Source organism: Lissotriton helveticus, chromosome 12, assembly GCF_964261635.1.
Source record: "Lissotriton helveticus chromosome 12, aLisHel1.1, whole genome shotgun sequence".
In the NCBI taxonomy this organism is placed as follows: Eukaryota; Metazoa; Chordata; class Amphibia; order Caudata; family Salamandridae; genus Lissotriton; species Lissotriton helveticus.
This window is the reverse complement of record NC_136073.1, coordinates 717926237-717949094: the sequence shown is the minus strand read 5'-3', so window position 1 is coordinate 717949094 and position 22858 is coordinate 717926237. Positions and strand designations below refer to the sequence as shown.

The 22858-nt window shown below is 43.0% G+C and overlaps 1 protein-coding gene across 3 annotated transcripts in view; it reads right to left on the bottom strand.

Annotated features, from left to right (window-relative positions):
• LOC144799345 (SLAM family member 9-like) overlaps positions 1-22858 on the bottom strand; it is a 465872-nt gene that overhangs the window by 330581 nt on the left and 112433 nt on the right. For all 3 annotated transcript variants that reach the window (XM_078670602.1, XM_078670604.1, XM_078670603.1), the window contains exon 2: positions 11675-12010. In XM_078670602.1, the coding sequence (XP_078526728.1) occupies positions 11675-12010 (336 nt within the window). The remainder of the gene's footprint in view (positions 1-11674; positions 12011-22858) is intronic.

The window sequence follows — 22858 nt, the reverse complement described above, 5'->3', positions numbered from 1 at the left end:
TGTGAATCCTATCGGAGGACGAATTCCAGCCTTGCCTGGTGAACGCCGTTGTGCGAGCTGCTGGAGGGTGCACCTTTGCCGAGGGGCAATTTGGAGCAGTGATATTATACGCGGCAGCCCAGCCGCGAAAAGGCGCACCATCCCGTGATGACTGGGGGTCCCGAGGCTCAGAATATTCGGAGTCTCATGTGGGATCCGGTAGCTGACAGGATTATGGCTTGGAAAGAGTCGCCGAGGCCCATGCAGGGCTTTCATGGACAGTTTTAATTCATCGTGCATCCATCTATGGATTTATGAATGTGACACAGACTACAAAGCCCAGTGAACATTGCGTTTGAAACCCATCTGTGGGGAATTTATTTTGAATATGGGCGTGTCATAGCACGAACTTTCGCCGAGCCTCTGATGAAGAGTATTTAACTCAGAAATGCGTCAGGCTTCTTAATGATCGGCTAAAGAACTGTGAATCCTATCGGAGGACGAATTCCAGCCTTGCCTGGTGAACGCCGTTGTGCGAGCTGCTGGAGGGTGCACCTTTGCCGAGGGGCAATTTGGAGCAGTGATATTATACGCGGCAGCCCAGCCGCGAAAAGGCGCACCATCCCGTGATGACTGGGGGTCCCGAGGCTCAGAATATTCGGAGTCTCATGTGGGATCCGGTAGCCGACAGGATTATGGCTTGGAAAGAGTCGCCGAGGCCCATGCAGGGCTTTCATGGACAGTTTTAATTCATCGTGCATCCATCTATGGATTTATGAATGTGACACAGACTACAAAGCCCAGTGAACATTGCGTTTGAAACCCATCTGTGGGGAATTTATTTTGAATATGGGCGTGTCATAGCACGAACTTTTGCCGAGCCTCTGATGAAGAGTATTTAACTCAGAAACGCGTCAGGCTTCTTAATGATCGGCTAAAGAACTGTGAATCCTATCGGAGGACGAATTCCAGCCTTGCCTGGTGAACGCCGTTGTGCGAGCTGCTGGAGGGTGCACCTTTGCCGAGGGGCAATTTGGAGCAGTGATATTATACGCGGCAGCCCAGCCGCGAAAAGGCGCACCATCCCGTGATGACTGGGGGTCCCGAGGCTCAGAATATTCGGAGTCTCATGTGGGATCCGGTAGCTGACAGGATTATGGCTTGGAAAGAGTCGCCGAGGCCCATGCAGGGCTTTCATGGACAGTTTTAATTCATCGTGCATCCATCTATGGATTTATGAATGTGACACAGACTACAAAGCCCAGTGAACATTGCGTTTGAAACCCATCTGTGGGGAATTTATTTTGAATATGGGGTGTCATAGCACGAACTTTCGCCGAGCCTCTGATGAAGAGTATTTAACTCAGAAACGCGTCAGGCTTCTTAATGATCGGCTAAAGAACTGTGAATCCTATCGGAGGACGAATTCCAGCCTTGCCTGGTGAACGCCGTTGTGCGAGCTGCTGGAGGGTGCACCTTTGCCGAGGGGCAATTTGGAGCAGTGATATTATACGCGGCAGCCCAGCCGCGAAAAGGCGCACCATCCCGTGATGACTGGGGGTCCCGAGGCTCAGAATATTCGGAGTCTCATGTGGGATCCGGTAGCTGACAGGATTATGGCTTGGAAAGAGTCGCGGAGGCCCATGCAGGGCTTTCATGGACAGTTTTAATTCATCGTGCATCCATCTATGGATTTATGAATGTGACACAGACTACAAAGCCCAGTGAACATTGCGTTTGAAACCCATCTGTGGGGAATTTATTTTGAATATGGGCGTGTCATAGCACGAACTTTCGCCGAGCCTCTGATGAAGAGTATTTAACTCAGAAACGCGTCAGGCTTCTTAATGATCGGCTAAAGAACTGTGAATCCTATCGGAGGACGAATTCCAGCCTTGCCTGGTGAACGCCGTTGTGCGAGCTGCTGGAGGGTGCACCTTTGCCGAGGGGCAATTTGGAGCAGTGATATTATACGCGGCAGCCCAGCCGCGAAAAGGCGCACCATCCCGTGATGACTGGGGGTCCCGAGGCTCAGAATATTCGGAGTCTCATGTGGGATCCGGTAGCTGACAGGATTATGGCTTGGAAAGAGTCGCCGAGGCCCATGCAGGGCTTTCATGGACAGTTTTAATTCATCGTGCATCCATCTATGGATTTATGAATGTGACACAGACTACAAAGCCCAGTGAACATTGCGTTTGAAACCCATCTGTGGGGAATTTATTTTGAATATGGGCGTGTCATAGCACGAACTTTCGCCGAGCCTCTGATGAAGAGTATTTAACTCAGAAACGCGTCAGGCTTCTTAATGATCGGCTAAAAAACTGTGAATCCTATCGGAGGACGAATTCCAGCCTTGCCTGGTGAACGCCGTTGTGCGAGCTGCTGGAGGGTGCACCTTTGCCGAGGGGCAATTTGGAGCAGTGATATTATACGCGGCAGCCCAGCCGCGAAAAGGCGCACCATCCCGTGATGACTGGGGGTCCCGAGGCTCAGAATATTCGGAGTCTCATGTGGGATCCGGTAGCTGACAGGATTATGGCTTGGAAAGAGTCGCCGAGGCCCATGCAGGGCTTTCATGGACAGTTTTAATTCATCGTGCATCCATCTATGGATTTATGAATGTGACACAGACTACAAAGCCCAGTGAACATTGCGTTTGAAACCCATCTGTGGGGAATTTATTTTGAATATGGGCGTGTCATAGCACGAACTTTCGCCGAGCCTCTGATGAAGAGTATTTAACTCAGAAACGCGTCAGGCTTCTTAATGATCGGCTAAAGAACTGTGAATCCTATCGGAGGACGAATTCCAGCCTTGCCTGGTGAACGCCGTTGTGCGAGCTGCTGGAGGGTGCACCTTTGCCGAGGGGCAATTTGGAGCAGTGATATTATACGCGGCAGCCCAGCCGCGAAAAGGCGTACCATCCCGTGATGACTGGGGGTCCCGAGGCTCAGAATATTCGGAGTCTCATGTGGGATCCGGTAGCTGACAGGATTATGGCTTGGAAAGAGTCGCCGAGGCCCATGCAGGGCTTTCATGGACAGTTTTAATTCATCGTGCATCCATCTATGGATTTATGAATGTGACACAGACTACAAAGCCCAGTGAACATTGCGTTTGAAACCCATCTGTGGGGAATTTATTTTGAATATGGGCGTGTCATAGCACGAACTTTCGCCGAGCCTCTGATGAAGAGTATTTAACTCAGAAACGCGTCAGGCTTCTTAATGATCGGCTAAAGAACTGTGAATCCTATCGGAGGACGAATTCCAGCCTTGCCTGGTGAACGCCGTTGTGCGAGCTGCTGGAGGGTGCACCTTTGCCGAGGGGCAATTTGGAGCAGTGATATTATACGCGGCAGCCCAGCTGCGAAAAGGCGCACCATCCCGTGATGACTGGGGGTCCCGAGGCTCAGAATATTCATGTGAGCAAGAGGTAGGCTTACCTCGAAACGCGTAGGGGCTATTTGTTTTTGCCAAATAAACCCAAGCTCTGAACACTTGATAAGGGCCTCGACTCTGGTGTCTTTGTGTATAAGGATAACGCCAAGATTTGAACATTTAAGGTTTGGCGACCCTGTCGAGCGCCCGCTGTGGGAGCGGCAGAAGAACGCCACCCGTGGTTTTCTGATATATATATATATATATATATATATATATATATATATATATATATATATATATATATATATATATACATACCGGGCTTCCCCCCTCCTTGGGACCTACATGGCCCTGGGGACCGCCACCACCTAGGGTCTCTGATGACCACTACGCAATCCAGCTGTGTGGGTCTTACTGAACGTACCAGGAGGGCTACTTGGCCCCCAAGGACCCTCAAGATCCAAGGGGACTAGTAGAGCACTACGAGGCACGTTTGAAGAGTGGTGGAGAAAGGGTGTACTACTGGTTGGAGCATGAATTGCACTTTACTCCTGAAGGACCTTGGGGGCCAAGAAGTCCTCCTAGTATCTCCTTGAAAGTCCTACAAAGCGGGATTCCTGGGAGCTGGTCAGAGGCCCAGCCACCTTTTTCCACCAATCTGCAAACCTGACTACTAGTTAAAAAACCATAGAAATCCACTGAAAAAATAAAGGTTAAAAGGACTTTATAGTTAGGAACTAGCATTAAAAAAAACTTACAAATTCACTAAAAAAACCAGGAGTTATAGTTACCTGAGCTAACTATAACGTACACCCCGCATTGCACTGCTTGTTACCTCACAAATAACATCACTCATGACATGGTCTGGGACATCACTGATGATATCTCAAATGACATCACAGAACTAGTCACACACCCCATACAACCTCTCGTATGCCCACTCACATACTCATACAACCACTGACATACCCATTCACAGACCAATACCAGTATTCACCCACCCACTCACTCCCCCATAGAGCCACTCACACACGCACTCACTCTCGTACAGCTACTCACACAACCATTCACTCACCCATCCAGCCACTCATACAACCAGTTACTCACCTATACAGCCAGTCACACAACCACATACTTACCCATACAGATACTCACACACACACTTCTTTACCTAAAAAGTCACACACTCACTCAATCACCCAATCAGCCACTCAACACAGCTACATACAAGCCTCCATACACTTGCACACACAACCACTTACATACCCATTCACACATCCATATAAGCACTAAGACATCCCTGCACTCACCTATACAGTCATTCACACAGGCACTCACTGTCCAATACAGTCACTCACACATAAAGTTTATATGGGGCTGACCGACAAATATTTGACACAGACTACTACACAATCTCAATTTGTTGAATGAGTGGATGGTGATGTTAAGAATTAAATAAAGAATAGGAACTATTGAACAAACGTATAATCCACACTATCTGCATGTTTAAGGGATTTTTATGCAGATACAAAAGACTGAAGACTTGACGCGAGTTGCATGATTCAGCCCATTGAACAACAATAGGTAATTTGAGAGCCCTGAAGAAGCGCTAGAGAGCGCGAAACACGTGTTAGCTGTATTGCTGTAATCATCAAAGGAATAAAATATAAAGAAAGACACAATAATCAGTACAAGAATCTTTATTGTGTGTTGTTGTTAAACTTCCCAGTAAAATGTTTTATGTATTTTATTTACTATACTGGTGGGGACCAGTAACTGAGACTATAGCGCAGGGCAGTATTCCTATTACCCAAAAGTTTATACTGCGCGCAACCGTGGTGATTGAGGCCTTTTACTCCTGATGTCCCGGTGTACGACCTACTACTGATCCTGAGCAACTGGGTCAAGTTCCCCATTATGCTCTTCACTCTCAGTGGTAGCTCTGGTCGAGCAGTCAAGGCTTCCTTGGGTGGGGGTTGGAGGTTGGGGGCGCAGATACAGGTCAGTGAACACAACTCATAACTCAAAGTGCAAACTGTATGAACAATAAATCAATGTCCCACTTTAGGTTGGCCTCTAGTAGTTGTCAGGCAAACCCCTGTCCCACCCTCCTCTTGACTTTTCAGGATTTCTGTCAAAAGTGGCTATGGTGAAGCAGCACCCTTAATAGCGAGTTCCCCAGGGCTCAACTGGCCCAGTTCATGTCTTACCTGCTCTCACATCACAGAAGACTTCAATGATGCAGTATGTGCCTTCAATACATACCCGCTAGTCCTGCTTAATTTGGAGAAGTCGGGCAGCTCACTGCTCATGCAGCAGCACCTGGTGAAGCAGGCTCTCTCTCCTGAGCAGTTCTACTGGAGGTCTTCCAGATGTCGAAGCATAAATCAGATTTTTTATCGGAGGGGTGGGTTCTTTCTTTGGCTTCTGACTGGAGCCAGCAAGAATGCTATTTCATCAATTTCATCTCCTCTGTGGTGAGTCAGGGCGGTTCCCTTGCCGAGGAGGTCCGACCCGCAAGTCGTAGCCTCAGTCTTTAATTGCTGTGGTGGCCCAAACCAGTAGGTAGCGGTGGTACTGGCAGCCCCTCCTGGCATACGGGGTTACAGTAGTGATACAGGTGCAGGCTCTTCTAGCCTCAGCGGCCCAGTCAAGCCTGTCACAAGTCTTTAAACTCCTTGAAATGGCCGTTTACTGGTGGCTCCTGGCATATGGGGTCACCATAGCACAGCTGTACAGGTGTAGCAAGCCCCACATGGCACTAGACACACGCTCAGTCTATGGCTGCCATCTCCTCGCATACAGGGGTTGTGGAAAACTATCCTGCATATGGAGAACAGTCGAGTTGGTACACAGCCAAATCCTCACCTCTTGCACAGAGTCTTTATGGTATGACTCATCACTGGACCTCGCTCCCACCAACACTCTCTTCTTCTGCACAGGGCACACTGATCATTAAAGCATGCAGGTGCTTGTGCTCCAGGCTCCAGGACAGGTGATCTTATTTAAGCCTTGGTGCACAGTCCTGGTCACAGACAGAAGCCTTGCAGAACCTCTCCTTCTCACACAGACGTCTTGCTGCTTTGCAGGTTACAAACGTTTGCGGACTCAACCTCTCCTTATGGTCCTTTACCTGACACCAAATGTGTTGAAGTTTTATGCCTGCATTCTGCTTCTTTTGAAGTGGGCACTTCTCCTTTTCTTCTTTGTTCATGAAAGAGGTCTGCCACAACATGTATGACTCTGAAGCAGATTGTCCACAACATAATTCATGGGAGTGACCAGAGTTTACACCTGTAGGTCAGGCATAGTGATATGTGCATCAAAGGATTAAACTCAAAACCCCCAGTCCTACTGTTTATGATTCTCTTATCATCCCCATCTCCATTCCTGAGACGTATATAGGCCCCTTACTTGTGCTCTATCACTAAATCAAACAGCAGTCTTTGAATTGAAAAGGGAGTCTGTTACCTCCAGTGCATCCCTTCCTAACTTTCAGGAATGCCGCAATCTAGAAATCTGTCTGGGGGAATCCTCTCCTCATCATATCTTCACCAGGCCTGGGGTCTTAGGGCCCTCCATATAATTGACCATTGCAGGCACACACACTCAGTTTACATTAATTGCACACTTTCTATTCAGCACTAATGTCTCTATGCATTGTACCCTTACAAGCACCCATGCATTCAGCACAAACACTTGGTATGGGGGCACTGTTCAGCACTGAAGCCCTTCTATCTTTTAACCAATGTGGGTTATTTCAAAACAGACACACAGTCAGCACACACTCACTATGTGCATGCGGCACAACGCTTGACCATTCAGGTATGATACTCCACACAAGCGCACCTACACTCAGCACATGTACTAACCACACATGCACTACATAGTACACCATCCTTGTACTGTACTCTTCCTAGGCGCACATACAACTAGTCACCACTACTGCGCTAAATTCTGTGGGGCATTATTTAAAATTTGAATTTATGCACCACCATCAAATTCCACCTTCCATAATCGCACACCTCTATACATTTTGTTGTCACCTCACTCGCCACACTACATAAACTATACCTCGCACCTTCTCCATGCACTGGTTATACCCTTGCATATTCCATCACTTATACCCAGGGCCACTGGATATATGTGATTGTGTGGTAGTTTTTCCATAATTAAAGATTTGCCGCATTTTCACGTAATCCATCATCTGTCACATAATCTGCAGATTTTAACAGGAAAAGATTTCGTTTCTATCTCAAACGGTTCAAAAGTTAATAAAAATGCAGCAACTGGTGTTGGCGCACAGTGGAAGGCCTTTGGCAAAGCTGGGCTGGTAACGTTTCTGTTCCTTATTGCTATATTTTGTTATTAAGCTGGTACTTATTAGGTGCAACTAATGCCCACACAGTGTTACTACTTTTTTTTAAATTGACAAAATAATGAAGTAACACTATTACAAAATACGCCTGCAAAATATTTCCTACAGAAATGTGATGAATAATAAAATGTAATTCTTAAAAACGCAAATGTAAACTCTCCCCGCCTTTTTCTCCAAGTAAAAATACCAATGGGTTAGGATCAGTACGCACACAAAATATTGTTCTTCAGAAGTATTTTTTAAAATATTTAGTGCACCAAACACAGGCTAAAGCTTCTATTTTATTGTGCTGCAATGAGGTCCAGAGTTTCTTGGGCATCTTGATAGAAATCCAATAGAATATTCTTTACTAGCAAACATTTGGGTAGAACAGTGGCAATACCCACACAACACTCATATGCAGTTAGTAGGTGATTTTATTATCATAATTTTGATCTGTGCAAATGTCAAATACTCCTCCATTCCTCCCCTCTCCACCTAAAAATAATACTCTTACAAAATATATTTTCATAGGATCAGTAATGAATTAATAATCGAGGTATGAAAAGTGCATTTTAGGAAAGTAGGATCTGCTTTTATGGTTACCCCCACTTTTTGCCTGGTGCTATGCTGTTTCTGAGTAGTCTGACGTGGATCCTGCTAATCAGGAACTCAGTCTCTGTGCTTCTCCCCTAAATTGGTCATGGTAAGTACTTAGGTACATCCAAGATTAGATACTGATGTACCTTATATGTCCCTAGTATATGGTACTGAGGTACTCGGGGCATTGGTACACCGGGGGTCCCACATGGGCTGAAGCTTGTATTATGCCACCCATGAGGGACCACGCAAAATGCAACTACAAGCCTGGCATTGCAGGCTGTGTAAGCTGGTGCTAGCACCACCTACGATAGATATAGGTTTCCCTATATCTAAGCTCACTGCACTCAAAACCTATAAGTAACACCTAAAGCAGGCCTTTCAATCCTGAAGACAGGGTGCTCATTTCTAAGTGCGAGGGTGCCCCTGCATGAGCAGGACACCCCTACAACCTTCGGAGTCCATTCTACCTGGTTGTAAGTGCATCAGCCATTATGATACATAGAGTGGCGAAGTGTCATTACGCGATGACCATCTTTAAACTGGCTGTAACAAACCCTGTCATGTTTGATATCAAATATGTTGGAATCATATCCCCACACTGTAAATGGTATGGGAGGTATGATTCCATGAACTGTAAAGCTACTCCAGGAGGCCCTGAGTGCTCCCGGTTCCAGTCTTCTAGACTCGGAGAGCACCACATGGATGTTGCTGACCAGAGACACAATTTTGCCCTCCTGCTGCTGAGCCAGCCCGAGCAGGGGAAGGGAGGAAAATAGGTATCCTGTCACAGAGAGATGTAACCACCTCCTAGACAGGGTTTAGTGTATTGGGGAAGGGAGGGGGTGCTTGGCAGTGTCACTAAGTCTGCTTGAAGGGCACATTTGGTGCCCTCCTTCCACAGCCCAGTTCATACCAGCTCAGGGAGCTGTTGGCTCCCACTCTTGTGCAAAGCTGGACAAACGACATGGGAGTATCCTCCTCACTGTCCCACCCCTCCCCTGGAAGGTAACCCTGAATCTACCCAACCCTTTCCTTGGGGTATTTAAGGGCTTACCTGTGGGTGAGTTCCTAGATTCATCATTGGACAAGATTCATATCAAGACCCACTTCTTTTTTGACCGTCTGGGTACTCTGGACTTTGCTGGACTTTGTGCTGGGCTTTGAGAATGCAACTGGGAGGTCTCCTGCTGCTCCTGGTTTTGTTGCCCTGCTCGTCTGCTGCAACGCCTGTGCCCATGCTCCATATAGGAAACTTCCAAGGCCTGTGGACATCAAAGAAACCTGAAGGAATCTCCCTTGAAGTGAAGGAGTCACTTCCCTACATCTGGAGGCACCTCTACTAAGCTGACCGATTTTCTAATCCTGGGCTATCACAGACTCCGAAAGGCTCAGTAACATGGGTGGTGGCTCTCCACATTTCTCAAGACCTGCCCGGTCCTCTTACCAAGGTTGAGTCCAGTATCCCTAATCGGAGCCACAGGAACCAAACCCCTGTGCACTGCGTTGACTTGCCATTGCAAAGGCTTGTTGGCTTCCTTCTTTTAAGATCTTTGGGCTCCAAGTAGCCCCAACCTCAAGCATCTCCTGTGACCAAGATCTTCATCCTCACCACATCACTTGCACTGTGGGCCTGCATCTTTGGTGAGCTGCTCGAGCTCCTCTTGTGACTCCATTGCCTCTGGGATGAGGGTCCTCTTGAGAGTCTTCCTTGATTTCAGTGGGTTCTCCTGATTAAACTGGGCCTGATCTGACTCCCCTGCTTGTGGCAAGTCACCTGGCCCTTGCTTGTCCTGACACTGCACCTTTTTCGCTTTCCAAGTTGGTTGTGGTTGCCAAGGCTTGTTGGTACTCCCGACAGACACTGGCCCCTCAACTCTCGGCATCCAAGGTGGGACAGTTCGTAAATGGCTCTTCTATATCGTCTGGGTATAGTATTTACTTGAGTCGTGGTCCGCATACCAATATTTTCGTATATCATTTGGTCCACTTAAATATTTATTTTATATCTATAGCACACAGCTGAATTTCTTTGGATTTTTGTTTACATACAACAACTGGGAAAACAATTCTGATTAATCCATACTTTGAACAGCACCACCTTCGGAAACTGACTGATCTATATATTTTTTAAGATCATCTCTTATGCCAACTGGAATATCCCTATCCTTATGCATTACAGTTTTGTCATCTTTTTAAAGAAAATTATGTGCTCGAATTCTTTAATGATTACACACCCTGTTATAAAAAAAACTGTCATCTCTCTTTAGAACCTTGAACATCAGTGGCCAACAGTTCCATAAGCATAATCAAATTGGCCACGAGACTGGCAGGTTTTGCTTCTTGTGATGATAGGTTTGTGCAAGTGACAATCAATTCTTGCAGTTCTGAGTGCTAAGAGTCTGTTTCATGTGAACCCTGACACCTAATGGCAGCATCTTATTTGTTGTTCCTGGTTCATCTTTTCTAAGTGCTACCATTTCTTTTTCAACAAGCCTGGGCAGTTTTCAGACTGAGATATGGAGAAAGCAGGTTGGCCCACTAGAAGCGGCCAGTACAGTGAAATATAATGGAGGGATGTGATTGTGTATGTAGGTGTTAGGTAGGTGTTTGTGTGTAGGCTGTGTGTGTATGTTTTTATTTATTTTCCTACCTGGCTGGGTGGGACCTAAGGGCTGAACATGGTAGGGCAACAGTCTATTTCTGGTAACTACATTTATGTGGTGTATGGAGTCCCACTTGTGGAGCCCTTTTAATGTTCCTCGTGTGTTCAATCCAACTGTGCCAATAAAGTGGAGGAACTTGATTGTTTATTTGATAGATTTCCACATAACCATTGGGAAATCTTTGTTACACCTCTTTCAAGAAGATCCCAGAGCAAATGTCTGCTGTCAAACACAAAGAACTTGCAGAGCTTCTCATTGAGAACAGGACCCTTACTCTACTCTTTCTATCAGATCGCACACGCCTACAAAGAAGGACTGCACAAGAAGAGAAAAGAACAACCCGCTCAATATTAATAAACCTGGATATCAAAAAGTATCAGGCACAATTACACTTAATTTATTTATTAGAAGCAGGGGGCACATGTTTACCTCAATGGCATGTTCAGGACTATTAATTTTTCCTCAGTGGGTATCATTGAGCTATGGTTATTCCACTGTTACCACTATGTCCCAGAAGAGAGCGAGGCAGCTAGCTGCTCAAGGATTACTTGAACATTATTTCTATTGCTGTAGACGTGCTCTTGTTGACAATCCACAGTCAAACTTCGGCTCTCTTAGCTTTATAAAAAACAAAGGCTTTGGGAAAGTAAATGCATCGTGAGGAAATATTTAAACAAGTCACTCACCATAGACCTTGAGCTGAAATTCCTGTTCCTCATTAAAACCATTTTCATACTGAACCTCTGCTCTATAGATCCCGCTGTCATTCTTTGCCAGATTGGTTATCCTTAGAGTTGTTGCATTCTCCATTTCTACTCTCCGAGTAATTGTAGGATTGGCCAGATGGAATGGCTTAAATGTCCTGCCTTTGGAGTCACCAAGGCGTGCATTATTAGTAAGCGATTTCCAACGCACCTCAAAGATACTTTTTCCTTCTGGAATTACAAGAGAAAGCAGGACTGAGCCTCCCACAATTCCATTCAGGTCACGATGGGATTCCTGTGCCCGACAAATGATGATGCCTGGGGAGAAAAGGAAATTTAAAGATTTTGAAAAAAAATGAAAGATGCAAAGTACCGATTTAAAAAGATGGCATATCTAAAAATTGAAAATACATACTGTGCCTTTGCTGCACCCATGTGCGGTTCTGACATGTTGTAATTGTAAAATAATGTTATGTTATGTTATTTAAATTTATATCGGGCGCAACAGCTACCCAAAAATGGGTTTCCCGGCGCCAAGCCAGAGAAGGAGCAGGAAAGGAATCATTGATTAAACAACCAGGTTTTAAGTAATTTACGAAAAAATCTCATACTTAAATTTAAATGTGTTTATATAACTCTTGAATCTGGTTCGCTTGCCCCTTGTCAACTCCACAACAACATATGGCTTCTACATTACTGCCAAGCTCAGCCTAACAATGCAATACAGCTCAATACCTATATTGCACACAAAGCAAATGCCACCTTGCACCTATTTACCATGCTCCTCAATGTGAAACCCTTGGTTCTAGAAACTGATATTAAGGCAACCACATGGACATTGACCTTGTTTCATCTTGATGGCAACACAGCTTTGCTGGCAAACATCTAAGGGACGCAACTTACACCACTACTTAAGACCCTGGAAGAAGTGGGCATGACTAAACGGTCCTGAAGGGGATATCATTTTTCAATTCAGAAAGATCACATATAGTCAGTCTTCAAGCACACTCTTCGATAGCATGTGACATAGACTTCATGGTGTAGCAGTACAGAAAGATTTAAATACTCTCACCCTTTCTGTGTAACATCTTTAACGTGTACAAGTGGCAAGTTGCCCAACTGCTCCTTTAAGGTATATGCTTTTTCAAGCATACTGATGTTTCTAAGCTTATGATACTCACCTTATTTTTACCCTATATAGTGCCCAAAAGACAAGTCCTTTAATGGAAGTTATCCCCTTTGTCAAGTAATGATGGTGGACAAATTCCTCTAGATAAATCCAACCAAAACCAAGATCGTATTTACCTCCACTTTAATGGTTGTGTAATGGGTAAGAACATAATTGCCAGATATAATAGTCAGCCTACAGATCCTTTGACAGTTGTGTTAAATTGAAGAGTTCCCTTGGACAGCACCGTGTTCCGAGAAGCTCAATCCACAAATGTGGTCCACATCTGTTTCATCCACGCTGGCTTTCTAAAAAGTTTCTTCCTTTTGCTGATCCCTCTTTGTATGCACCAACAGTGAACACTATCATTCAATAATATATTGACCACACAAATTCGATCTACCTTGAATCTCCAGACAAAATCTTATGTTAACTTCAACTTTCTTGAAATCGTTCGGCCTAAAGGGTATATTATCAAGAAACGTCGTTAAAATTATCGACACTTTAGGGGCAGGAAACTGCTGATAACGCGGTGATAATGGGCTTGATAATATGCCCTTATGAATTCCCATATTCTAAGGCCATGTTCTGGTGTGAACATGGGCTTCTATTGAAATTCTCTAGGGCATATTATCAAGCCCATTATCGTCGCTTTAGCTGCAGTTTCCTGCCTCTAAAGCTGCAATAATTTTAACGCTGTTCTTGATAATATGCCCCTAAGTGCTTATTGAATTTGTTAACAGAACTACGATCGCTAAACTGGCTACCAATTCGATCTTAGGTCCGTTTTAAGATCCTAACACATGTCTATAAAATTCTACACCTCAGATCACCCTCCTTTCTGTCCAATACAGTTTCCTACTATTGACTGGCACAACCCCTGAGATAAGCAAGGCAATTCTTGCTTGCCACCAATATGACCAGAATGTTGTTTATGGACACCATGTGGCACTAACATCCTTTGAGTGTGAGGGCAGAAACACATTTTCTCTGCTTTATATGTCACCTGAAAACATGACTAATTAATAATGAGGTATTTTCCACCCTTTGTCTTGGTCACTGTTAGATTTAATATTATGTATTTTTCAAATGTAAAGAAACAACTGTGAAAAAGCGCTCTATAAAGAGATTAAAACATGACATAACAACAGTTCATAGTGAAGTGCCAGCTCATCAAAGGCCTTCACCAACGTGACAGAATTCCCCTGACACTAAGAACTACATATGCTTCTCTATCTGGTGTCACCTTTAAATCATCATGCATCCTCAACTAAGCTATATACACCATGCAACCCATTGCTATCCTGGGGCAGATTATTAGATCCTGAGAAAGATATTATCTGCTCAATATGCTCAAATCCTGCTGAATCTCATCCACCCAGATCAAAATGGGTTTGTTCCCAAGCACAGCACCTCCCACAGCCTTCAGTGCCTTTCCTCATTTAGGACCAGGTGCAGGATTGCTATCCTTTCTCGGTGCTGGACTTGGAGAAGGCCATTGACTCTGTGGACAGGTCTTACCTTTTTCGCATCCTCAGGCGAATGGGCATAGGTGCTCATCTCCTTGCCTACACATGACTCCTTGGATGTGAAACTGCACTCATGGGTTCGGGCGGGAAGTCTCATATCGGGGGCATTCCCGGTAGAATGTGGCACGCAACACAGGTGTCCCCTTTCCCCTCTACTTTTCACGAGGTCCATGGAGTTTTTCTGACTCTCTGCAGACGGTGCAATGGGGTATCTCCCTCACTGATTGGACACATGCAGTGTCACTATATGCAAATGACATACTTCTCTTCCTCCGAGACGTCCGGGAGGACCCCACTCCCCTCCACACTGTGTTGCAATCATTCGGAAATGGTATCTCCACTACGGGTCAACTGGATTAAATTCTCCATTTACCTACCACAGGACAACCTCAACCTCAACCCACATGAACACATCACGATTCGCCTGGCAGAACTCTATAGTCCGATATCTGGGATTCCGACTGTATCACACCCCAGCTGACCCTTTTGATGACAACCTACGCCGGTGTTGGCATTGCTAAAACTCTTAATATTCTTCTGGACGAAATTGCCATTGGCCCCCTCGAGGGACGATTGTGCTATCGAAGATGGTGATCCTGCCTTGAGTTTGGTATTACTTCACCAATCTCCCAGTAACTCCTCCCAGGGAATTTTTTAAGGACCTTGACTCCCTTTTAACTGAACTTACCTGGGGAAACAGCAGCCACAAGATTGCTCTGCAGAAGTTGCAATTACCTTCCGACAAGGGTGGGTTAGGTGCCCTTCCTTTAAATTGTATTTCCTAGCAGCCCAGCTATATTGGGTCACCAAGTGGATTTTATTTATTTATTTAGTTCATTTATATAACGCAACAGCTACCCAGCAAAGGGTTTCCCGGCGGTAAGGATCCAGTAGTTTGATTTAAGTCAGGCCTTTTAGATGTTAAACAGCCAGGTTTTTAAGGCTTTCCTGAATTTCGTGTAACTGGCCGAAACCTCAATGAGGCTTGTCGTCACTCTCCTGTCCTCACTCCCACCGCAATTAGAGGCCTCTTATCCCAGCAGACGCTGCCTAATCCCTCTACTTTCACTTCAAGTACAGGTAGCCTCCAAATGAATGATTGACGCTCTTAATAGACATGTCCTAAATGCTCCAGAGTTTCCCCTGTTAAGCCTACCATGCTACCTAGGCTCATACTCTGCCACAGCATTGTGTAGCTGGCAGAATTGCGCACTCATCGTAGCCGGTAACTTGTTTGCAGATTATCAGCTGCTATCTTTTTTCCAACTTCAAATGGACGCTAACCTCCCTGCCAGTCAGTTATTAATCTATCACCAACTACATAATACATGTTATAGGCTGTGGTGGACTAAGGATGAAGAGCCCCCCCACCCATACTGTGATACAAACATTACTTGCCATGGGTGATGGCTGGCGCCTGATCACATGGCTCTACAAAGGGATTTGTAGCCACACTGGTATTTCACTGTGCCCCCTTCGCACCAAGTGGGAGGATGCACAGGAAGGGTGCTCCATAACAAGGAACTGGGCTCAGGCGCTGGCATTTCCACACAGTGGCTCGAGAAACACTAGATTCAAGAATATACAGTTTCATGTATTACACCGTGCTTACTTAGGTCTGACGCAACTTATCAGGCATTTTCCCACAGCAAATCTGACCTGCCCCCATTGCCGATCAGATGAGGCTGATCTTCGGCACATGCTCTGGTCTTATCTTGGTATTCACAGCTTTTGGCAAGGTATACATACCACGCAGCGTGACGTCACGTCTCACTAACCTCCACTCCTGAGAGGCATGTGCCCTTGGCTTTTTTAAATGTAGGAAACGCCACATTGTCCACACCCGATTTGTGGGCCTAGCTTTGCTATTAGCCAAAAGAACACTTACAATGAACTGGAAATCACCCACCGCCCCGTTTTTAGAGGCATGGCAGGGTGCGATGCGGAAGTGAGGAACCTGTAGTATTGTGATATTGTATTGTTATTGTAGCTCATATTTCCTTTATGTTTTATGTCTCTTTAAGTGATCTTGATATTACTTGAAGTATGCCTATGTTCTATGTTCTATGATGCACTCGTGGCATGTGTCTGTTGGGGCATTCTTCATGCTGACAACGGATCCTTCAGACGTGTTCATACCTTCGGAATAAATACTCATTCAAATTCATTCTAATTTGATCTGGAATCATTTCTACATCCATACTACAAATTGGCGACGATCGGGATGTTTGAATCTACATTATTTTTCTTCGAAGTTATTTTTCTTTCGTTTTTACATTTTTGAAATAAAAAACTACATTGCTGGTCGCGCCGCTGTGTGACACTTTTCTTCTTACCGTGAGTAGATCAACAATTACCTTTTATTGTATTTTGATACTCCTGGTTTTCACTCGTTTGCAGTGTGGATTGCAACGGATTTCGCACGTAATTGATGCGCGCTCCCAATTGGTTGTATGTTGCTTGGCAACCAATGACGCATTGCGTGCGCTCGCATCCACCCGCTGTGTTTGTACTCTGCTTGGCAACCAATGACGCATTGCGTGCGCTCGCATCCACACTCTTGAGCGTTGCCTAACAACTGAGGACAACTAATTCAACACGAGAACTCGTCAACTAGAGGTCACGTCGCGTAAATGTACGTGCCTCCATTTTGAATATCAGGGAAGTGTTTCAAGACATTTCTTGACAGCTTTTCTCATCAGAACTTAATTTCTTCAGTTATTGTATTACTCACGCAGCGTTTTTTCCTTGTCAGCATTTCAATTTTCTTCAATTTGCATTACGTATTCACGCAGCGACCAGCAGTGTAAGTTAATTTTTTTTTCTTTCTTCTTCTCATGTTCTTTAATTCATATTTTAAGACAAAATGACCAATGAAAATTGGAATGATAATTCTGCTTCTACTAGTGCTTCTTTGAGCAATTCATTGTCTTCTTCATGTATTAACCACTTGCATGCTAATGACAAGGTGAACTCGTCATGAGGCACACTGGATCTGTGCTCATGACAAGGTCAACTCGTCATGTATAATGGGATTCATAAATATGTAGCACAGGAGGGGAAAACCCCTTAGCAGCCAAGTGGTTAATATAAATATTAGTACTCCTAAAGAATTTTTGACTTCTCCTGGTGATCCTATAATTAAATGGCCTGAATGGAAAGAGTATTTCCTCAATTATATCGCCACGCTGGAAGATAATGTTGGAACTCTATCACCTGAACATAAAATGAGAATGCTTTTACATAGTCTTGGTCCGGAAGGATTGAGAGTTTACAATCAAATGCAAAAACCAGAAAGATCTGGCGACTTTGACATTTTCAAAATGGCAATTTCAGATTTGACTGAGCACTACTCACCCACTGTATGTATTGGCGTCACCAGACGTGCATTTCTCAATAGGAAACAGTTGGAAAATGAGTCTGTAGAGGAGTATGTGTCTCAATTAAAACTTTTTGGTGCTGCATTGCAAATTCGGATCTTTGCATGATGAACTCATTTGTGATCAAGTGGTTGTTTGTTCTAGGAATAAAAGCATTCAAGACAGGCTCTGGATCGAAGGAGAATCTAGTTTAAAAGATGTTATCACCTTACTGAAGAAAGCTGAGCTTTCTGATAGAAGTTCTAAGGCTTTATCAGAACAATCTAAATCTACTACTACTACTACTACTCCTACCGTCAACAAAGTAAAAGCAGCAAAAATGTTTTTTTAAAAAAGAGCAACACTGATTTTTAAACTAATAAAAATGTTCAGAAAAGGGCGTCTAATCAAAAACCGTTTTACAAACAGTCTTACAACAAAAATGAATTTTCTTCCTTTGCTTGTTTTCGTTGTGGTGACAAGAATCACAACGCAGGTTTTGATAAGTGCCCTGCTAGATCTGTTAAGTGCTCTAATTGTGGAGTTTTGGGACATTATTCCAAAGTGTGCAACAGAACTTCTTCACAACGTCCTAAAGTGACTTGCGTCAACGATAATGATTCTTCTGAGTATGACTCTGACATAAATGCTTCATGTGACTTTACAAAGAATGTTCAATGTGATATTGTGCTGAATGTTGATGAGGATATCTAAAGCAAACCTTTATGCATTGTTAAATTTGGTGGGATTCCTTTACAGGTTGCAGCGGATTCTGGTTCGCCTTTTACTATTATCAACAAAGATGTATGGGAGAAAGAATTATTGTCTGATTTCGGTCCTTACCTTGAACCTAGTGATATTCTACCTGAGAGTTATATTGGTAACAAAATTGTAATGTTAGGTTTTCGTCCTTTAGTCTTTGATTTCAAAGAATCGTACTGCTTTTTGTAAATGATATATTGCTGTTGATGGTCCTTCTGTGTTGGGTTGGATAGATCAGAGATCTTTACATATCAATCTTGATCCCAACAGTCCTGAACAAGTCCTGGTGACTGGCGAGAGTGAAGATACCAAAAAGTGGGTTTTGAAAGAATTTCCAAATGTGTTTTCTGGTAAGATAGGAAAATTTAAAGGATTTTCACATCATATTAAATTGAAAAATGGTGCTATTCCTAAGATTCATAAGGTTCGTAATATTCCGTTAATTGTTAGGGATGAAGTTAAAGAGGAATTGTTAAAACTACAAGAGTCTGGTTTTATTCAACCCATGGAGTCTGCAGAATGGATTTCTCCATTGGTTGTTGCGAGACGGGCCAATGGAAAAATTTGTGTATGTGTAGACCTTAGGAATTTGAATGACAATATTATTGTTGACCAGTATCCTTTGCCAAGGATCGATGAAATGTTATCTTTAACTAGAGGAGCTAAGTATTTTTCCACACTGGATTTATCTTCGGCGTACCACCAAATTTCCCTGCATCATTCTTGTAGAGACTTAACAGCTTTCTGCACTCCTTTTGGTTGTTTCCGTTTCCGACGAATGCCTTTTGGATTGGCATCCGCGGCTGCAATTTTTCAGAGACTCATGTCACAGCTTTTTGGAGATTTACAGGGTGTAATCTTTTTCCAAGACGACATTCTCATTATGGGTAACAATTCTTAGCAACATGATACACGATTGAGGAAAGTTTTGAATATTCTAGATGAAAGGGGTCTCACTGGTGACATTTCTAAATGTAAATTTTCGGAGAATAACGTAGTTTACCTTGGACATGAGATAGGAGACCAGGGTATAAGACCTAAAACTAAGTTAATCAGAGCAGTCATGGATGCTCCTTCTCCTAAGTCTAAGGATGACTTAAGGTCATTCTTGGGCTTGGCGGAATTCTATTCCAAATTTGTTTCAAATTTTGGTGAGAAGACCTATCCGATGAGGAATTTATTAAAAAATAAGGTTCCTTATATTTGGTCACAAGAGTGTCAGCAAGCTTTCGATCTTATTAAAAAAGCAATTTGTTGTGCTCGAATCTTCAAGGATTTGATCCTACTTCCACTACGTTCGTTACTACGGACGCTAGCACTAGGGGTCTTGGTGCGGTTTTGAGTCAGATTTCAGAAGGAAATCAGGAAGTAATAATTGCTTTCGCTTCCAGGTCATTAACCCCTACAGAGGAAAAATAATCTGTGATTGAGAGAGAAACGTTAGCTGTTGTATGGGGTTTAGAGCATTTTAGAAAATTTATTTGGGATACATTTTTTTTGTCAGATCTCATCACAAAGCACCTACAAAATTATTAATTACAGACGGTCTTTATAAAGCTACAGCTAGAATAGCCAGATTGTCTGTGTTTACAAGATTTTTTATTTGAAGTTAAATATGTTCCTGGTGCCAAAAATGTGATCGCTGATTTTTTAAGCAGATTTTCACTACCTATTACTGAAGCTGACAGAAATTCTTGGAATGATTTTTCTGTAGCGCATGTATCTTCCAACATTTTTTAATGCATTTCACTAGATGAATGGCTTAAAGCTGATTCTGATGATAACATTCTTAGTGATGTTAGGTCAAAAGTAGTATCCGGGTGGAATGATTTTTCTAAAAGAAACATGAATGAAACTTTGAGAGGTTTCTGGGAGGTCAGAGATGAACTTGCTGTTTCTGACAATTTTCTTATCAGAGGTGATAAAATTATACCTCCGAAGTCTTTGAGGTGTAAAATTATACAATTGTCTCATGAGGGTCACCCTGGAATTTCACGCACTAAGTCTAGAGTAAGAGATCAGTACTGGTGGCCCGGAATGGACAATTTTATTGAAAAATTTGTCAGAGCTTGTATTAGTTGTGAATCTTCAGATAAGTCTAAGAAAACTTTCAGTCCACCATTAGGGAATGTTACTTCTCCAGATCTTCCTTGGGAAGATTTAGCTATGGACATCATGGGCCCCATCACGTGGTTTAATCACACTGTTAAATGTATTATTGTTCTAGTTGATTTGTTCTCTAGATGGTTTGAACTAAAGGTGGTTGACAAAGTGAATTCAGCAAATATAATTGAATTCTTGGAATATATTTTCGTACAAGAAGGTTGTCCTTCATCCATTCTCACAGACAATGAGGCACAATTGAAATCCAAAGAAATGCAATCATTTCTTCTTTCCAATGGAATTAAGCATAAATTGTCTCCATTATATCATCCTTCTTGTAATGGTGTAGTGGAGAGACTCAATAGAGTTATAAAAAGCACCATACAATTGTGTTTCAAACCAAATCTTGTGTGGGAAGGTGAATAGATGAAAATGTTATGGGCTTATTTATTTATTTATTTATTAATACAACTTGTAGAGCGCGTGCGTTTGCCCGTGGGCGTCTTGGCGCTTATCGAGTAACCCCACATCCTTCTATTGGTAAAAGTCCATTTACTCTTATGAGATGTAGGAAACCATTATCAAAAACTAATCCCAGTTGGATGAGAAAAAATGAATTGTGTTTTTATGATTCTAATGAAGTTAAATCTAAATTAGCGTTATCTCAATTGAAGAACAAAACTTACCATGATGTAAAGCATGGTTCTAAACCAATCAAATTGCACATTGGTCAATGGGTTTCTATTAAAAACCCTAGAAAGGTTACCAAAGGTCAGAGTAAGTTTAATAGTCCTAAGAAAATTGAAAAGATTCATCAAAATTCTGTTACTTTGGACAATGGTGATAAGTGGCATATGAGTCGTTTGGCTTTAGCACAACCATTAGTTGTTAGTGATGATTGTGGTATTAGTCAAATTCCTAGAGAAAATTCTCGTGGATACTTTTGGTGCTTTGATGAATGTAAAATTGACAATGATTACTCATGCACTCTAGATTTGCCATCTTGTTCATTTGATGGAAATGTAAATGTGGATGATAATTGTATTCTCAAGGATGGTGACGAAAATGTTATTGTTAATCAAAAATCTTAATTTGGAAGATCTGTTAAACAACCTACGAAACTTAAAGAATTTATTGTTTATAAATATATATATTTTTTTGATAGGGTAGGTTTTTATTTATTTATTTATTTTTTGTTTTAATTTTTCTTTTGAAAAAAGGAGGATTTGTAGTATTGTGATATTGTATTGTTATTGTAGTTCATATTTCCTTTATGTTTTATGTCTCTTTAAGTGATCATGTTATTACTTGAAGTATGCCTATGTTCTATGTTCTATGTTATATGATGCACTTGTGGCATGCTGACAACGTATCCTTCAGACGTGTTCATACCTTCGGAATAATTACTCATTCAAATTCATTCTAATTTGATCTAGAATCATTTCTACATCCATACTACAGAACCACTGAGGTTACAGCTCTCCATTGCGAAAAAACAGGTTGCATTCGCAGATGTCCCATCTCTCCTGAATGAGACACACTTCTTTCTCAGTTCTTGCCCCTCTCCATCCCGGAAGAACCTCTCCGGACTCGGCCTCGCCAGCTCTCTCTACAGGAGCCACTTAGACTCACACTCTCCTCCCCAAACCTCTATGCCACCCGAGACTCCACGAAGGTAGGTAGTGCTCCGCGTCCCTTACCAGCCCGCAAAATGTCCCTTTGCCATACGTGAGCTATGATATTGGCCACTGAAATCCCAACTTTGGAAATGTTGCGCTATGTCCCACTACGCCCACCATGCATGATTATCCTCATTTCCACTGTAATTGCCTCCGACCCGCCCTGCACCCAGTTATTCGACTTCTTTATTTCATTTGTTATCTAATTTAATTATGTGATCTAATGTTCGTCTAATAGGACTTCAATTACTTCCTGTAATGCATGTAACACTTGATAAATTTAAAAGTAACACCTGTAACCAATACTATCATTATTACCAGTGCATGTGCATACTATGCTGCATTACTGATCTTTGAGTATAATGGAAAATCCCAATACATTTTTACTAACTAAGCTATATACACCATGCAGCAACCAGTGCTTAACTTGAGCCAGTGGACATAGGGACATAGGGACCGGCACTTACTTTTCCTGAAAAACAAACAACGCAGAAAGACGGAGAAAGAGAAATATGGCAAAATTGTCACAAAAGAAGAAAGCAGTAACCTGCAAAAGTGAGATGAAG